This window comes from Prionailurus viverrinus, chromosome A2, assembly GCF_022837055.1.
Source record: "Prionailurus viverrinus isolate Anna chromosome A2, UM_Priviv_1.0, whole genome shotgun sequence".
NCBI lineage: Eukaryota > Metazoa > Chordata > Mammalia > Carnivora > Felidae > Prionailurus > Prionailurus viverrinus.
In genome coordinates this window covers 12,270,571-12,289,393 of record NC_062562.1, presented here as the reverse complement: position 1 = coordinate 12,289,393, position 18,823 = coordinate 12,270,571, and the positions used below count along the sequence as shown (strand labels likewise).

The following is an 18,823-nucleotide window of genomic DNA, read 5'->3' as shown; positions in this document are numbered from 1 at the left end:
CTCACTGGATCTTCCGAGGCGTGTCCCAGTAAGGAAACCAAGGCTGTGACGGGGGACATCCTTTTGTACTTTCCAATCCCATCCCACAGAAAATTCGGGGCTGGTACCCAAACCTAGATCTGCAGACACACACACGCCGGGTCTTTGTCACAAGGCTCGCCCCCGCCCCAAACTCCTATTCATCCTGCAGTGCCCCACTCTGGGAACCCCTCCTACAGAGAGTCCCTCTGCTTCTTCAACATTGAGAGCTGTTGTCCCGATAGACTCTTCATCTGCTTTCTGGGATCCTCGCAGGCTCTACAAAGCCTTCCTCCTCTGTTACCTCCCTTTCTCCAAGTTCTGCTGGAATCCCAACCGTTGTCCAGGCAGCTTCCTGTCCTTGGCACAGGAGCCAGGACCTTTGTGTCTATCAGCACTGCTGACTTTTGAGCTGGATTGTTCTCTGTGGTGCTGGGGGATCTTGAACAACGCCCCTGGCCTCCATCCACCAGATGCCTGTGCCCCTACCCCCGGGCGGCGACGACACAGATTGCCTTCGGGCATTACCAAGTTCCCCGTGGGGGTGCAGACTCCCTTCCCGTGAGAACCTCTGCTCTAGAAGCGGAGATTCTGGTCTTCCTCCTCTCTTGTGTCCCCAGCTCGCAGGAGGGCTCAGGAGGTTGCTTTATGATGACTAAGTCATTTCACCCGTGTGAAATGAGAAGTGCCTGGATTTGCTCGGGATTTCTCAGCTGCTCGAGCAATCGAAACTCCCGATGCCCAGAAGCAAACCCTTCTCGCGGGACCCGGGGCCTCCCCCCACCTGTTACCGCAGCCCATCGCTGGACGGGCTCACATTCAAGAGACAAGTTTTGACTGGAAAGGAATATGAGTCTCGTTCTGGAGGCCGGCCACCTGGGGAGAAGGCCGACTCTTGTCCAAAAGGCAACTCCGAGGTTTCTGCCCGGCCCAGAGATTTTTAAAGGGATTGAGGACACAGTTAATCAGTTAAGGGAGTGCAGGGGCCTGTGACAATTCTTAATTATGTGCCATCTCAATGGTGCCAGCTACAGACCTTGCTAGTGTGGTGCTCAGAGGTTGTGCAAGGGATCCTGGTTCCTTGGTGCCCCGGTGGGGGGGGGGGGGGGCGGGGAGCAGGGGAGGTGCTAGAGGGTTTGGGTCCTTGGTGCCCAGGGTGGTGCAGAAGCGCTCTGTTCTTTCTGGGAAAGAACGCATGATCTATAAATATACAAAGAAAGGCTTAGTTAATCATTCACATGGGCTCAGCATTCTCTTGCAAAAATTTAATGACTACTAGGGTGGCCTGCGGGCCCACCCACCTCTGTCCTCAACTCCCACCCCCAGAGCTGCGTTTCGATGATAAAGGGGGACAGCCTTGCCCAACATGATGGACTCAACCTGTTCAGAACATTTCTCCTCCCAAGCCCCTATACGCGGCTGAGTATAAACTTCTCTCCCTCCTAAAGACAGGGCCAAGATGGGCCACTTTGGCAGGAAGACTATTTTGAGATAAAAAGCAATCACGCGGCGCCTGGCTGGCTCCATCAGGAGAGCACGCGACTCTTGGCCGCGGGCTCGTGATTTCGAGGCCCACGTCAGGCGTAGAGCCTACTTGAAAAAAGAAACTAAAATAAAAAATAAAAAGCAATCAGGGGCGCCCGGGTGGCTCAGTCAGTGAAGCGGCCAACTTTGACTCGGGCCATGATCTCACGGTTCGTGAGTCCGGGCCCCACGTTGGGCTCTGCGCTGACAGTGTGGGCGCCTGCTTGGGATTCTCTCTCCCTCTCTCTCTCTCTCTCTCTGACCCCCCACTTGCGCTCTCGCTCTCAAAAGAAATAAAGAGGGGCGCCTGGGTGGCTCAGTCGGTTAAGCGTCCAACTTCGGCTCAGGTCATGATCTCACGGTTCGTGAGTTCAAGCCCCGCATCAGGCTCTATGCTGATGGCTCAGAGCCTGGAGCCTGTTTCAGATTCTGCGTCTCCCTCTCTCTGCCCCTCCCCCGTTCATGCTCTGTCTCTCTCTGTCTCAAAAATAAATAAACGTTAAAAAAAATTTAAAAAAAAAAAGAAATAAAGAGACTTTAAAAATAAGCAAATAATAAAAAGCAATCAAAGCCCAGCAGATTCAGGAAAAGCTCTGTCCTCCCCCCCCCCCATCCCCGCAACCGCCTAAAAAGAATTTATTTTATTTTTTTTTTTTTTTAATTTTTTTTTCAACATTTTTTATTTATTTTTGGGACAGAGAGAGACAGAGCATGAACGGGGGAGGGGCAGAGAGAGAGGGAGACACAGAATCGGAAACAGGCTCCAGGCTCCGAGCCATCAGCCCAGAGCCCGACGCGGGGCTCGAACTCACGGACCGCGAGATCGTGACCTGGCTGAAGTCGGAGGCTTAACCGACTGCGCCACCCAGGCGCCCCAGCCTAAAAAGAATTTAAATAGAGGACCCGCTCCAGGAAGAGAGCTATCACCACAGATGAAAACATCATACTAGATGTGATGTTCACTAGATGTGGTAGACAGGAACTGAGCAAGGCCTCTTTGACCCGAAATCCTCTGTGTCCCATTGTTTCTGAGTGGCCCAGTGCCGGAAGCCAAGCTCTCCAACCAGCCTGATGGCAGGGCCCCGGGCGGTGGACGGATCGGTGGACGGATCGGGACTGCACGGCGGCCCACGGACAGTGAAGCTTCCTGTACTCCCGCTTTTTATGTAATTTGGCCTTAGCGTTGGTCAGGGCAGCCCCCCCACCAATGAAAGTACCTGAGGATTTGTCGGTTGGGGAATTGCCCGTGACACGCCCCCCCCCCTTCCCCCCGGGAAGAGAACCATTGGGGAAAGAAACAAGATTCCGCAGGGAAATTATGGCGCCCCACATGCAGCCCTTGCCACCCCCTATAAAGACTCCTCTGCCTAAAGGAAGGATAGCCTCCTACATTTCCCAGCCAAGGAGGGGGACAAATGGGTTCAAAATCCCCACTCCGGCGACAAAGGAATGTATCCGTGGATACAAGTTACTCCAACCCCTAGGCCCACTTGGCCCCCAGGAGGCATTCCAGGTGTTAGAAGGACCTGGTGGGTCGAGGTACAGAATGGTTCATTAGTTCCTAGGTATCCGTTGTCTCTCTGGGAGCGCATAAGGCGTGGGTTCCCGGGCCCTCTTGGCTCCCTCCCGGCACCCCAGACCAAAGCGAATACTTCGGTTCCTTGTACCGCAAATGGCTCAAAGGAACAATCAAGAAGCCATGTCCTTGTAAACGTTCCATTTGAGGCGCTAAATGACCTTTGAGTGTCGAGAGCTAGATGACCTTTCGTGAAAACGGCAAAGCAAATGCTTTAGAGACCGTAGATAAGCGTAGATACATAATGAAAGCAGTATGAAGAAATCAACCAATAAGCAAAGGGCAGGAGGGAACGTTACAGGAAAATAATCATGACGTTCCTTAACGGGTGATTGCACAAAGGGACGTTTCTAGAATTAGGTCACGCCGAGAAACAGAGAACGCGCGCTACAAGGAAATCGCTAACAAACGTAATGCCACGTTCGCCACAATAAAGCGGCCAGTCTAACACGCCGCTGTTGTCTGCATCCATTTGTTATTTTCGCCGACGCCGTTCATCCTTCGGGAACCCCTGCACCTGCTGGGGCTGGACCCCGGCAGCCCAGCACGTATTTGTTTACTAAATGTTCACTCTTTTTCATCTTCCTGTGACTTGTGTTCCTTCCCTTTGAAGTCCCAGACCCCTACCCTCCTCCTCTCTTCAGTTTAGAATGACTTCTAGGGGCACCTGGGTGGCTCAGTCGGTAAAGCGGCCGACTTCAGCTCAGGTCATGATCTCGCGGTCTGTGAGTTCGAGCCCCGCGTCGGGCTCTAGGCTGACAGCTCGGAGCCTGGAGCCTGTTTCGGATTCTGTGTCTCCCTTTCTCTCTGACCCTTCCCCGTTCATACTCTGTCTCTCTCTGTCTCAAAAATAAATAAATGTTAAAAAAAAAAAAAGAATGACTTCTATACCCGGGACGCCAGGGTGGCTCAGTTAAGAGTCCAACTCTTGATTGCGTCTTAACTCAGTCAGTTAAGGGTCCAACCCAGCTCAGGTTGTAATCTCACGGGTTCGCGAGTTCGAGCCCAGAGTCAGGCTCCGTTCTGACAGCGCGGAGCCGGCTGGAAACTCTCTCTCTCTCTCTCCACCTCCCCGCTCTCCCTCTCTCTCTCAAATAAATAAACTTAAAAAAAAAAAAAAAGGCATAGAATGACATAGATACCTGATTTTGCCTGGCTTTGGAATTTCCCTGTCTGTGTGGATTCCCCATATGTATGAAATTAAACTTTATGTTCTCTTGTTACTCTGTCTCGTGTCAGTTTGATTCTTAGTCTGGCTAGAAAGATGTAGAAAGGGGCAGGAAATTCTTACTCCCTGATAGCCCCCTTTTTTCCCTCACTGGCTGTGATTCAGCGGGGCCCTGAGAAGTCAGTCTTGCAAGTCTGTGGGGTTCCGGCTCCAGCAGGAATCTCCCAGTGGTCAGCGGCTGCTGTGTGACCCGGCCCTGCGACCGGGCCTCTCTGGGCTCTGGTTTCTTTCATGTGGAATGGGGGAGACGGGGAAGGGAGGACACTGAGCTTCTAGTTCACAGTCTCCACTCAGCTCACATTTCACATTTGCTGCGTAACTACTGTGTGCCAGGCCCTCGCAGTGACAGTGATAAGGACACGTGCGTGGGCTTTGCTTTTAGGAGCTCACCCAGTCCGGTGGCGGAGGTGATGTGGTTTTTGGAGTGGTGAGCGTCCGGAGCTGAACGGCCAAGAAAGAACTCTGGAAGACGTCTTTGGTGCAAAAAGGTGACCTCATTAAAGCACACGGACAGGACCCGCGGGCAGAAAGAGCCCGCACTGGGGTTGTGAGGAGTGACTGATTATATACTATGGAGTGGGGGTAGGTAAAGGCAAAAGAGAGTCCTTTAAAAGGACTTTCACAGGCTAACGAGGGCTTTTTTGTTTTTTAATTTGGAGAGAGAGAGAGAGAAACCCAAGCAGGTTATTCTGAGCTGTCAGTGCAGAGCCCCATGTGGGGCTTGAACTCATGAGCTATGAGATCATGACCTGAGCTGAAACCAAGAGGTGACTTGCCCAACCGACTGAGCTCCCCAGGGCCCCCCAAAGAGGACTCTTAAGATACCAGAGGCCTTGCGATTGTCAGGCTGAGGTTGTGTTTCCTCTAGTAAGGCATTAACATTAAGACAGTAGGAAGTTCCTGGAGAAATGTTTCACTCTGAATTTGCCTCAAGTATTTGTCAATGGGCTGCAGGTTATAAGGAAACTCAATTTTATTTACCATTTCCTTCCTGCCTTTGTTCCCCACCTCACTATGGAGGAGAGGGTGGTGTTGGGGCTCCAGGAAACGGAGTCTACAGTCTACGGGTTTCTGGAGATTGGGCTGTTGATAAGATTGCCTTTTTCTTGTAATTCACTAAGACATCTGTAAACCGATGGGGACTCCCGTCCCGCAGGACTGTGATCTCTAGCAGTTAACCATCAGGTTTTCCCATTCCTTTGTTCTTGGGCAACCGGGGGTGCGCGAGGAATGTCACCCGTGTCCCACCCTGGGTTGTTGGCGGGGGGGGGGGGGGGGGGGGGCGGCGGTTTGCAGGGTGTCAGCGTGCCTTATGCTCCCCTCGTCGGCTGGGAATCGAACACCTAAAATGCAAAATTACAAGAAGAGCAGAGACAGTCGAAAGGGGCCTGAGTTAGTGATGAGGACGAAGGATCAGGTACTCCTGGCTGCCCTAAAGTGAAGAGAAAGAGAAAGCCTGATGGTTAACTGCTAGAGATCTCAGTCCTGCAGGGCGGGAGTCCCCATCGGTTTACAGATGCCTTAGTGAATTACAAGAAACAGGCAATCTTATCAACAGCCTAATCTCCAGAAACCCGCGGACTCCGTTTCCTCGAGCCCCAACACCACCCTCCCCTCCGTAGCGAGGTGGCGAACAAAGGCAGGAAGGAAATGGTAAATAAAATTCAGTTTCCTTATAACCTGCAGCCCATTGACATACTAGAGGCAGACAGAGTTAAGACATTTCTACAGAACTCCCTACTGTCTTCATGTTAATGCCTTACTAGAGGAAAAAACAACCTCGGCTTGACAATAGCCAGGCCTGTGGTATCTTGGGAGCCCTCTTTAAGCACGTGGAAGTCATTCTAGGTGTTGTTAGGGAAACGCCGTTTATTTACTGTTTAGCAAAACTTTAGTCTAGTCGTGAGGCCCTTCAGATGTATATCAGAGGGCCGTATGCTTGGAGTATGATTGCCAGCATAGACTTGGGGGCTAAGGATATAGGAGGTTTGCAAAGGAATTTTTATGTGTTTAAGGACACTCACAGGATCCTGGGGGGTCAGGATAATGTTAAGCCAAGATTGTCTTTTGCCCCCAGCCAAGTGTCATCGTCGAGGCAGCTGAGCTCCTAGAGGAAGGTCGCTCTGCCTGTTTCAAGGACTCGCCAACGGGCTGCAGACAGTAAGGGAATTTCATTTTTCATTTGCCTTAGTTTCCCACATCGCCGGGGCAAGCACTTAAACCCCCCCTTACGTCTCGATGAGGGTGATTTTAGGGCTCCAGGAAATGGGAGTCTATAGGCTTCTGGAGATTAGGCTATGGATAAGACTGCCTTTTTCTTGCAGTTTATGAAGTTCCCCACAAACTGAAGGAGACACCTGTCCTGCATGGCTGTGATGTCTGTAAGTCAACCCCTCGTTTCTCTTTCCTTTCCTTTGTTCTTGGCCTCGAGGTAAACGGGGCCGGAGCTGATTTACAGTGTCAGATCGCCCCCTGGCTGCCTAGTGGAGAAGGGGCTGGGAGTTGGGACCCATCCCCTCCAGCGTCTCACCCTCTCTGGCCCTCGCAGCCAGTCCCAGAAAGTGTGGCAGCGTGAGCCAGGCAGACCTCCGTCGGCCGTGTAGCCTCTCGTCTTTCAACCTCAGTTTTTCCACGAAAAAACCCTTGCCGTGGGCCCCGCATGCAAATGGGCGCTTTGTGAGGATGGGCTCACATGGTTCCCACTAAGCCCGATGGGGCAGGAGCCAGAGCACCCCCACTTCAGTGGGGGAGACTGAGGATGAGAGGACAGCACGTGCTGTGCTGGGCACATGCGATGCGGAGGCAGAACTGGAACCCAGGACCCCCAGTCCGGTCCTGGGCGCGGGTAGCCTAGGCTGGCCCCTGGCGGGGGTCCAGCCCCTCCCAACGCACTCGGGAAGCCACGGCCGGGCAGGGCGGAGCCGTGGGTGTCCCTGGCGCCCCAAGGTGCCAATTAAATGCTCGTGGCTGTCTGGGGCCAGAGCTGTGGACGGAGGCATGGCCGAGCTGGGGCCAGAGCCGGGACGCGCCTGGCGGGTGCTAGCCCTGTGCGGGGCTGCGGTGTTCCTGGCTGCCGCGGCAGCCGGCGGGGCCCTGCTGGCCTGGAATCTGGCCTCCTCGGCCTCCCGGGGACCTCGCTGCCCGGAGGCAGGTGCCAACGCCACGGCGCCCCCCAGGGACCTGGCGCCAGAGGTCGAGGAGCTGCGGCGCCAGCTGGCAGAGGCTACCCAACGCCAGGAGGCCCTGGCCAGACAGCTGAACCAGGCCAACCGTGCCCGTCGGGAGCTGGAGGAGGCACTAAGGGCCTGTGAGGGCCGCCAGGTAGGCGGGCAGGGTGGGAGACTGGGGAATCCAGAATCGGGGGAGAGGGCCTGCACACACAACCCCAGGGTTGCCCCCCACCCCCACCCCATGCATTCGTCTCCCTAATTCTTCAACCGAGAGTGGCACCGTCATCCCTTCCAAATCCTACTGGTTCCCCCTTAAGTCTCCCTGCTGACCAAGGAGGCCCCATGATTCTCTGCCATTTGCCATTTGCCATTTGCCTAGTAGATGGTGGTGGCTAGAAGCCCCAGACCCCTGAGTCCACCTGGGGAGACCCTGTGCTAACCCTCCCCCTGGGTGCCCACTCAACCTCCCCCAGCCAGTGTCCAGCAGCCCTATTTCCAGAGAGGGACATTCATGTCACCTGTAATTAGGAGGCTAAAGTTGGCCTCTTGGGGGAGGTACTGGCCAGGTCCTCCCTTTTCCTCCAGCCACCCCTTCACAAACTCTTTCTTAACCCTTCCCAGCCCTGGGCCTTGCAAAAGAACCATTCTCAAAGTCCCAATCTTTCATTTACTACTGTGGATCTCTGGGTACCAGGCCCAGCAGGGGCTGGGCAGTGTGAATTTTAGAAATCAAAACAGGCCTCCACCCTTTACCTGCCTGCCTGAGGGAAGGGCCCCAAGCCGCCGAGGTCAAGCGCAGCCTGCTCTGGGTTCAAATTCTGGCTCTGCCCCTCAGTGGAAGATGTTCTGAGGAGGCCAGGCCAGTTGTTTCGAAGAACGTCTCACAGAGGTGAGGAAGCATACTCCAGAAACCCAGTCATTGTCAACCACCGGATTGGCTTGTGTTGGTTTGAAACCCCAGGGAGTCTAGATGCAGCTGGGACCGGGACCTCAGAGCTAAACGGTTTCCACATTCGGTGGCTTCAGGTGGGGGGGGGGGGGGGGCGGTGGGCCCCGGGCAGAGCAGCGGTCACCACTCGGAACCCCAGGCCACTTCTGTTTTACAACCACAGGAGCCCCAAAGGGCATTGCAAGTAATGCTCAGGGAACGGAGTCACCAGGGTCAGTTCAGTCCTCCCCAGAAAGAGGGGAGACTTCACTTCTCTCCTGGCACCCCGCCCCTCCTTACTTCCTCTCCACTCCCCAGAGCCGGCTTCAGACCCAACTGATGACCCTGAAGACTGAGATCGAGGAGGCCAAGGCACAGGGGACCCAGATGGGGGCTGAGAACGGGGCCCTCACAGGTGTGTTGGGGCGCAAGGGGTGGCCAGGGCTAAGGGCGGGAGGGGCCTAAAAGGTTCCTAGTTATGCGAATGACATGCACAAGTGCAAACGTAATGTAAACGACATGCAAATAAACGCGAAAACTTACGAGGGAAATGCACGTCACACTCAAAGGCCACGCAAAGGTCAGAAACACAACGCAAATGCAACCAAATACGCAAACGCCACTTACACGACTCCCAAAAGCAACACAAGCCTATGAAGAGCTCTGCAAATGACACGTAAAGGTCATGCAACCAACGCACACACTCGATTCAAATAAGGCAAGGCTGCAAATAGTATGCAGACTGTAAAAAACTCCCAACGCCGGCGTTAGGCGGGCGGGAGCGAGGTCTCGGACCTGACGGGGCTCCCTGGACCCGCAGAAGCGCTGGCGCGCTGGGAGGCGGCGGCCACGGAGTCTGCGCGGCGGCTGGACGAGGCACAGCAGCGCGCACGCGCGGCCGAGGCCGAGGGCGAAGCTTGCGCGGCCCGGGAGGCGGCGCTGCGCGAACGCGCGTGAGTGAAGGGCGGGGCCGGGGGCGGTGGAAGGGCGTGGCGCGTGGCCAATGGCTGCGCGAGACTTCGTTCTTTCGGCCCAGCGTCGCCTGGTGGGGAAGGGTCCCCGGGGATGGAGCAGCAGCCGGGCCGTGTGGGCGGGGCCTTGGGGTGTTGCGTGACAAGAAGGTCAAAGACGGGATCCTGGAGTTGGAACGTAGGGGTGGTCAAGGATGTAGGCTCTCTGGGGGCTGGACTCCCCAGGCTGGGGCCGGCACTCCGGAGGCATGAGTCCCTGGGGTCGGGCGCGCATAGAGGAAGGGCGAGGAGCGGAAGAGAAGGACGCAAGTAAAAGGAAGTACCGAGGGAGAGGACGGGGGTTCTGGAGGCTGAGCTCCTGGAAAAGGGGATGGGAGGCCCTGGGGAGGGGTCCCGGGAATGGCTGGGGGTGGAGAAAGCTTAGGGGAGCTGGGGATCTTTTGGGAGTGGGGTTCTCAGGAAAGATGGAAGAGTACTGGGGGGAGGGTCTCGGGGGCGGGGATCCAGTTGCTGATGGACCCCTCCCCACTTCCTGTCAGTAAAGCCCTGGAAGCCGAGATGGGCCCTCAGCGCAGAGTGCCGCACCCCCGATCCCGCTCCGGGTCCCGACCGCGACCCAGCCCCCGCTCACGTTCTCGCCCAAGAACTTCGGGGGGCTGCCGGCGGCCGGCGCGGCGCGCTCGAGGGTGAGTCGGCCCCTAGCAGGATGAGGGCCCGAGGCCGGGAGGGCACACAATGTGGCGGCCCTGCTGGGACCCATATAGAGGTGTCCACGCTGGATGAGATGCCCAGTCGACAGCCATCAACGCTCAGCTTTGGACCCAGGAGCCACTCTGAACGGAATCTACAGAAAGGAGACTCGACTCTCTCTCCCCAACCAACTAATGCTTTTTTTTACAGATGGGGAAACTAAGGCCCATTCAATGACCCAATGAGATAGTGCTGATTTGAGACTTCAGTCCCTTCTGATGACAGTGTTGCTTCATCCCACAGGCATGAAGAGTTAGGGTGCAGCCCTGGCTCAGGGGTGACCTGGAAGGGTCACTTCTCCTCTCTGGGCCTCAGTTTACCTTGTCTGTGTATCCAGTGATTAGAATCATGTTTGGCGAGCCAGCCTATCCTTGACAACACAGACCGACCAAGATGGCACAATGGGAAAACTACAGACCCCTCTAGCTACGAGGAGGGTACAGAAGTCCCAAATGGAATTTTTAGCAAAAGAGAATTAAGCACCACATTTTAAAAATACATCACAACCAAGGGGCCTTATACCTGAGATGCAGGGATGGCTCAATATTCAGAAGTCTGCTAATAAGATTTACCATGGTGAGGGATCAAACGAGAAAAGTTCTGAAAAGGCCTCAAAATGAGGGCGAACGTGAGGATGACCACTGTGGAGTATTTAATATTGTTCTGGAGGTACTAGCCAACGCACTTAGAGAAGAAAAAGAAAGAAGGGGTATGGATAGTAGGAGAGTGGTAGGGAAATTGCAGTTTGGATCGTGGGTAAGCCCTGTTTACATAGGTCAAAAATAATAGAAATACCAACAATTCCATATGGCTCAATTTCACATTAATTTCGTCTCTTACCTTATATTCGACATACCTTCAGACTTACAGAAAAACTGGAGGATTCGTACAAAGAATTCCTGGATATTCTTTATCCAGATTCCACAAACATTAGTTACCACCTTTGCTTTATTCTTCTTCCTCTCTCTGAACCTCTTCTGAAAAACACACAGAAACGATGTCTCATTACCCATAACAGTTGAGTATGCATTTCCTAAAAACAAGGACATTCTCCCACATAATCACAGTACAATGATGAACATCAGGAAGTGGACATTGATAAAACACCATTATCTAATCTACAGACTTTAATCAGACTTTGCCAACTGTTCTCATAATGTCCTTTATAACAAAAGAATATCCTGGCTCACACATTGTATTTGTCAGGTCTTCTAGCTCTTTTAATCTGGAACATTTCTCAGTATGTCTTTGCCTTTTATGACGTTGGCGTTTTTTAAAGGCCCAAGGCAGTCATTTTCTGGTGTCCTAATTTGGGTTTCTGTGATGTTTCTGTAAGATTAGTTTCAGGTTGGCATTTTGGGCAGGAAAGCCTTGGAAGCAATTTAACATAATTTTACCTGCTGGTAGTATGGTTTTATATAGAGAAAACCCAAGAGAACTAATTGAAACTTCCTTAGATCTATTTCATATAGTTACTTATCTCCAGGAATAAACTAATTTCCTTCTTACGTAAAGAGCTCTTATCAATTAATTTTTCAAAAAACAGCTCAGTAGAAAAATGGGCAAAGAATATAGACAGTCATTTCATAGAAATATGCAAAAAAAAAAAAAAAAAAGCGACCAACCTCTTTCCTAGAAAAGAATCGCAAATTGAAATGACAAAGTGGTACCACTTTCTACCCATTAGTCTGGCAAAAATGAAAACGAGCGAATCGCAAAGTACCATGCGCTGGCACTGCTGTGGAGAAACAAGTAATCCCACATGGGGCTAGTGAGAGAGCCCAGTGGTACAACCACTTGGAAGGGCAATTTTCTAGAACCTCTCAAAAGTGAAAGTGTATACATCCTTTGGCCCATCAATTCCCCTTCTAGAAATTTTTCTACAACCATATTTATATGGGTACAAACTTACGGACCAGGGGCACCTGGCTGGCTCGGTCTGTAGAGCACACTCTTGATCTACAGGTTATGAGTTCAAGCCCCAGGTTGGGTGCCGAGCCTACTTATAAATAAATAAATAAATAAATAAATAAATAAACAAACAAACAAATAAACAAATAAACAAATAAATAAATCAGATTGATGGACAAAATACAATGCAGAACCTTGGGTTGGATCCTGGACAGAAAAACACTTAGTGAGAAGGTCAAATAAAGTCTAGAGTATAATTATTTTAATGCACTAGAGTTAATTTCTTAGTTTGGACAAATAAAATTTGGATGCCATGGTGTCAAAGAACTTGGCCATGGAAGAAGTTCAGTGACGGCTGTTCAGAGGCTCTGTACTATCTCTGCAACTGTTCTGTAAATCTAAAGTTATTCCAAAAGAAAAGGTTTACTTTTTAAAAAGAGACTGGGGGGGGGGGGGGACGAGGACATTTGTTATCACATTCTTGGTCATTGTTAAAAATTGGAAACAACCTCAATGTCCTCCGGCTGGTGACTGTTATAAATGAGTGTCCATCCATCCATAGAGTGGGATACTATGCACTCTTTAAGGTGAAAAAGCAAATCTCCAAGATACATTAATGTAAAAAGCAGGAGAGTGATAATTGGTGTGCATTTTTCAAAATGCAGGGACGAAGAGAATTTTACCCAAATAACTCTGAAGGAAACACTGGTCACCGACTTTGGGGCAGGTAGTACCTGCTGAGAGCTAGGAGCAAGGGGGCTAGAGGGCTGGGCTGGGGTGGAGGGCTGGGGGGTGGGGGGAACAGTCTCTTGTTTCTCTGTATGCCCTTTTGTAAAGTTTGCATTTAAAAAATTTTTTTAATGTTTATTTTTGAGACAGAGGGAGACGGGGGTGGGGGCAGAGAGAGAGGGAGACACAGAATCTGAAACAGGCTCCAGGCTCAGCACAGAGCCCCATGCGGGGCTCGAACCCACGAACCGTGAGATGATCATGACCTGAGCCGAAGTCAGACGCCTAGCCTAACCGACTGAGCCACCCAGGCGCCCCCTGTAAAGTTTGCATTTTGAAAACCATGCACCTGTATGACATTTAAAATGATTAAAATTTGTTGTAAGAAATTCCTAAGAGGCTGGTAATTGAGGGCGGTAGAAGCCCTCGGAACTCTTTTCGCCACCTCATCCAGCCCTGCTCATTACCCCCACTACCACCCTGGGGTTTAGACGTGCCGGATCTGGGGCTTTACCTGGGAGGGGCCCACGTGGAGGGGGAATTGGAGGGTCAACTCCCGAGGAGGAAGTGCGGCTGAGGGGAGGAAGGTCTAATCGCTTAGTTCTGCTGACAGCCACCAGGGGGCGCCCCAACTTGCTCACCCGATTGCTGCCCTTGAAGGCTTCAGCTGGAGAGGTTAAGGGTGGTTCTGAAAGCTGCCCTCACCCCACCCCCAACTCTGGCGTCAATCCAGAAGTGTGCAGGAAGTGGCTTCTTCTGGAGTCAAGCAGAGCTGGAGACCAGGAGACTGACCTTGCTTTGTCTGACTTAAGACCCCTTCACTGGGTCGCTGTGGGATCCAAGGGTAAAAGAGCTGGGCTCAGGAGTGTAAATGGGCCATAAAACATCATTATTCCCAACTTACTCTGCGGGCTTCATCTTGGCCCTACCACCAGACCCCTGAAAATCAGTTTCGGGGAGGGAGGGAAATAGGGAGCCAAGGCAGGTGTGTGAGCAGGAATGGCAGTTAGATCTGGTGTCAGAAAGAATTGGGAAGAAAGAGAAGACACAGACTGAGCGAGAGCTTTGAACCTCCAGGGTGTAGGTGAGGTTTGAGGGTGACCTGGGGAGAACAAGCCCAGCCCCCCGCCCCTCCTTGCGCTGAGGATCCCTCAGCTGCCCAGGGAAGTAAATAGCGCTCCTTGGTGGGACCTGACTCCTGGACCCCCATCTGTTCCTACCTCACAGGGCCAGTCTTTGACCTGCCTTTGCTCTGTTCTGCCTCCCACTCTCTAATTATCCCTCCAAGTCTCTGTCTCTCTGTCTCCAAGTCTCTCTCTCTCTCTGTCTCTTTCTCTTTTTTAAATGTTTATTTTTGAGAGAGGGAGAGAGACAGCAGGGGAGAGGCAGAGAGGGGGACAGAGGATCCGAAGTGGGCTCTGCACTGACAGCAGAGAGCCCGACGTGGGGCTCGAACTCACAAACCTTGAGATCCTGACCTGAGCTGGAGTCGGAGGACGTTTAACCAACTTGAGCCACCCAGGCGCCCCTCTGAGTCTCTGTCTCTCTTTATCTGTCCCCGCCCCTATCACCATCGCCCCCTCCTAGGTCCCTGCCCTGGCTTCCCATCCCTGGAGCCCCCCTCCTGTGGCTGCGGTGACAGTAGGAAGGGACAGAAATGGGAAACCTTGGAGCGGCTGCAAGAGAAGCAGGCTGGGACAGCAGCAGCCTGACTCAGTCAACCCCCCAGACCCAGGTAAGAAAGTGGGGTGCCTTTTATCAGCCAGTAACAGGGAGGCCCAGAGGGGACGGGGCTCCTCCTCGGTCACCTCCAAAAGCACAAAACTTTAATTTTCATTTGAATTTAACCAAACACACTGATAGTAAAAGTGGAGGGTTTTTTGCATTTCACCGAAATCGTTCTTCACTAGAAATATTACTTTCTTTTTTTTTAATGTTTATTTTTTTAAAGGTTTTTTTCTATTTTGTTTGAAGGTTTTATTTTTTATTTTATTTTTTTAATATTTATTTATTTTTGAGAGAGAGAGAGAAAGAGAGCATGAGCAGGGGAGGAACAGACAGAGAGGGAGACAGCAGACAGAGAGAGAATCCGAAGCAGGCTCCGGGCTCTGAGCTGTCAGCACACAGCCTGATGTGGGACTTGAACTCACGAACCATGAGATCATGACCTGAGCTAAAGTCAGACGCTTAACTGACTGAGCCATCCAGGCGCCTCAGGTGTTTATTTATTTTTAAGAGAGAGAGAGAGAGAGAGCACGAGGGGGTGGGGGTGCAGAGAGAGGGAGACACAGAATCTGAAGCAAGCTCCGGGCTCTGAGCTGTCAGCACAGAGCCCGACATGGGGCTCAAACTCACAGACCGCAAGATCGTGACCTAAGCCGAAGTCGGACGCTTAACTGAGCCACCCCGGCACCCCAAGAAGTATTACTTTCTTAAGGACCTTCCTGAAGTTCTGTGAGAGTTTTTTAAAACCTTGCATCTTCTTGAGAACGTCAGTGTCAGTTTCTCGTAGTGACACAAAGTTGACTTCCTCATGACACTTCCCTTCTCTGCCCAAACCCACAAATAAAACCAAATGGATTGTTTTTAATTTAGACAACAACAACAACAACAAAACATTGAAAATCAAAGCCTGATTTCGTGATGACCCTCCCAGGGGAATTCAGAAGGGTTCATGGGCAAAATTTCCTGTGAACATGACAAATTGTTTTCGGGAAAAAACCGAACGCTCACATCAGGACCGATGCATTTGACCTCTTGTGAATCGAAGGATCCGTCACTCGCTTCCTCCCTCTGGGATTTTCTGGCCAGGGACACGCGCAAAATGTGTCCAGAAAGCCTGTTTTTGGAGATTTTAGCCACTGGTGCCAGACGTGTCAATGGAAACAACCTTTGGAGGACAAACTGGTGACAAGCTATCAAAATAGAAGATGTGACTGCTCTGGGTCCCAGCAGTTTCATTTGGGGGGGATCTGATATTAAATCTTACTTTGTTCACAGAAGCAAATAATTTAGAAACAGTCTAAATGCCCATTGATAATTAACGTGGTAATGTATGTGGTGAAAACCTAAGCATCAGGCAAAGGGAATCAACTAATCTGGAAGATATTATGTTGAGAAACAAGAGGAAGTTTCATCTGTACTTTCTCCATTAAAAAAAAAAAATCTAGGTAATAGAACAAATTATTTGAAAAAGAAATATTGCAAAATCAAAGATGTGAGCTCAAATTACCAAAAAGAAACAGAACGTTGTTTTTGAGCTTGATACAAACGACATTAGTATGTCTATTTAAAACTCTGTTCCAGGTCAGGGCACCTGGGTGGCTCAGTCGGTTCAGCGTCCAACTTCAGCTCAGGTCGTGGTCTCGTGGTTTGTGAGTTCAGGCCCCGCGTCGGGCTCTGTGCTGACAGCTCAGAGCCTGGAGCCTGCTTCGGATTCTGGGTCTCCCTCTCTCTCTGCCCCTCCCCTGCTTGTGCTCTGTCTCTCTCTCAAATATAAATGAAACATTAAAAAAAGTTAAGGGTCCAACTCTTGATTTTGGCCCAGGTCGTCATCTCACAGCTTGTGAGGTCAAGCCCCCCGTCCAGCACTCTTGACATTCTCTCTTTCCTTCTCTCTCTGCCCCTCCTCCTCTGTTCTCTCTCTGTGTCTCTCTCACTCTCTCAAAATAAATGAATAAAACATTAAAAAAATAATAAAAATAAAACTCTGTTTCTTATACTGTGACACTCAAAACTGTACCACTGGGTCTAGGGTGGCTTTTTCTTAAAAATTGTTTTAATGTTTGTTTATTTATTTTTGAGAAAGAGAGGGAGTGAGGGGCAGACACAGAGGGAGACAGAGAATCCCAAGCGGGCTCCTCATTGTCAGCGTGGAGCCCGATTTGGAGTCCGAACGCATGAACCGTGAGATCACGACCTGAGCCGAAATCAAGAGTTGGGCGTTTAACCAACGGGGCCACCCAGGCGCCCCTCTACGGTGGCTTTTTAATTTTCTGGGAATTTATGGTTTGCCTTCTTTTTCCTTGACAATAGATGTCAGGCTCAATATATCATGAAGAGCAGCCAGGATCTCAAGTACCTACGGAGACTGTCACACCTGCTGATGTTGGCCCCGCCACTGCCCCCCCCCCCCCCGTTGTCTGAGCATCTCCCGCTGGACCCACATTCCCCGGGCTGGACCCCTGTCCTGCCCTTTGTCCCCCAGTGCTCTCACAGGCCCTGAGCACCTGTACTTGGAGGCAGCGCCCCTCCCCCGCATATTAGTTTCTCCGCCCCGGCATCAGAGGTGACACCAGACCCAGCCTCTGTGGCCTTAAAAAAAAAAGTCCCGCCACTTATTAAGGTTGAACGTGTGCCAGGCGCCGTGACAAATGTTTCCACACCTGGCTGCGTCGCCTCCGCTTTAGACAAGAGGAAACTGAGGCTGAAGGAAGGAAAGTCACTCGTCTGAGGTCACGCAGCAGTAGGGGGCACAGCCAGACCCGAACCCCAGAGCCCCAAATGGAAGCCGCGGGTCCACTCTGCCTACGCAGCCTCCCACCCTGTTCCAGGGGACTCGGGTGGGCCTGGCCAACCCAGAGAAATAGCTGGTTGGGCACCACTTGCAGCCCCCAACCCTCCTCCCCCCCACTCGCCGCTGGGAAGGGTCCGGAATCAGGAATCACCGGGCTGCAAAGGCCAAAGGTCAGACAGGGGTTTCCTGCCTCCCCCTGGGAACTTCCTCTGTCCCAATCCAACTTCTGCCTCTGTGACGAACACCACCCTGGAGGACCCCCTCCCCGCCGTCAACTACCCCCAACTCTGTTGCCCTGGCCGATGGGGGGATGGGTCCTCCCCCCCCCCCCCCCCCCACCGCACGCACACGGGCAGTATACAGCGATTGTGTTGTGGTCCAGCCTTCTTGCCACCTGCCGGCCCCTTGCCCGCCCCCCTCCATCCCTCCCTCCTACCAGCCTTGACCCCATGGAGCCAGGGGGCCGTGTCCCACACTGTCTCCCTAAGACTCAGGGTCCCTCACGGCCAAGCCTGAGGCTAACGCCTCATCCAGCATGGAGCTCCTGGTTCTGGGGGAATGGACAGGAGGACGCACCCAGAATCCTTTGCTCTTGGTCCCCGAATTCCCTTGACGCCCACCTGGAGATGACCCACAGTGAAGTTCAATGCCCACCTATCTGGCACTGCCCCTTCACCGTCTCCCAGAGCCCCGAAATAACGCTCCCAGCACGAAACGATAGTAATAATAACAATGGCAAACCCTTTCTTACGGCCGCCCCCCACCTCCGGCCCGGGGACGCCACCCATACCCCGTCTCACAGAGGCAGAAACTGAGAAGGGGCAGGAGAAGCCCCTCACTCGAGCTCGCTTGGGCCGAGCCTTCTCTCCCAGCTCCAAGTTCACTGCGGCTTACGCTGCTGCTCCCAGAGCACTTATGAAGCACCTATGGGAGCCGGGGCGTCGGGTGGGGCTGACAGCTTGGGGAGCCTGGGCCATTGCCATCCATGGGTCAGCCCCTCCCCGGCCCGGGGAAGCACTACTGTGACCAGTACCTACTGTGCGCCTGGCCCCGGGGGCCAAGCACCCCAGCCGACTCAGCTCCCGATTTAGACACACCTCTGCAGCCAGCCCACGGGGTGGGGGAGGTAAGTCCGACTCTGTGCACCAACGGCGTGAGACCCCCAGACGGTCCCTTCACCTCCCCGTGCCTCAGTTTCCTCCTCCGCACGATACAGGGGCCACGACCTGAGATCCTGGGCGGCAAGCGCTGAGAAAGGCGCTGGGCCCGGAGCAAGGGCAAGGTGGAGACAGAGAGAGACCGAGGCTCGGAGCGGCCGAGGAAGCCCCCCCCCCTCGTCACCGGGCCGGCGCCCCCGCCTGGCGGCGGGAGCGTCAGAAGTCCAGCGGGGGGGAGGGGGGGGCGCGGCCCCTCCCTTCACAGCCAGGGTGGGAGTGTCGTGATAACCCGCAGCCCCCACTTCCTCCCGGCCAGGAAGGAGCCAGGCAGAGGAAGTATTAAGA

General features: G+C 52.8%; 1 protein-coding gene across 3 annotated transcripts; it reads left to right on the top strand.

Moving 5' to 3' along the window:
• The first annotated feature begins 4,728 nt into the window (after positions 1-4,728).
• Positions 4,729-11,031, top strand: CCDC194 (coiled-coil domain containing 194). 3 transcript variants are annotated; one of them, XR_007146695.1, is made up of 5 exons: positions 4,729-4,834; positions 6,424-6,506; positions 6,671-6,727; positions 7,523-7,667; positions 8,255-8,933. XR_007146695.1 is itself a non-coding variant. In XM_047831881.1 (4 exons), exons 1-4 carry the CDS (start codon positions 7,344-7,346, stop codon positions 10,123-10,125), a joined length of 720 nt encoding a protein of 239 aa, XP_047687837.1. In that variant the 5' UTR covers positions 6,928-7,343; the 3' UTR covers positions 10,126-11,031. The 3 variants fall into 3 exon arrangements, 2 of the variants coding, with proteins under 2 accessions (XP_047687837.1, XP_047687845.1); XM_047831881.1 differs by lacking the exons at positions 4,729-4,834; positions 6,424-6,506; positions 6,671-6,727 and adding exons at positions 9,265-9,397; positions 9,960-11,031 and having other exon boundaries at positions 6,928-7,667; positions 8,763-8,859; XM_047831889.1 differs by lacking the exons at positions 4,729-4,834; positions 6,424-6,506; positions 6,671-6,727 and adding exons at positions 9,265-9,397; positions 9,955-11,031 and having other exon boundaries at positions 6,931-7,667; positions 8,763-8,859.
• Positions 11,032-18,823: the final 7,792 nt, after the last annotated feature.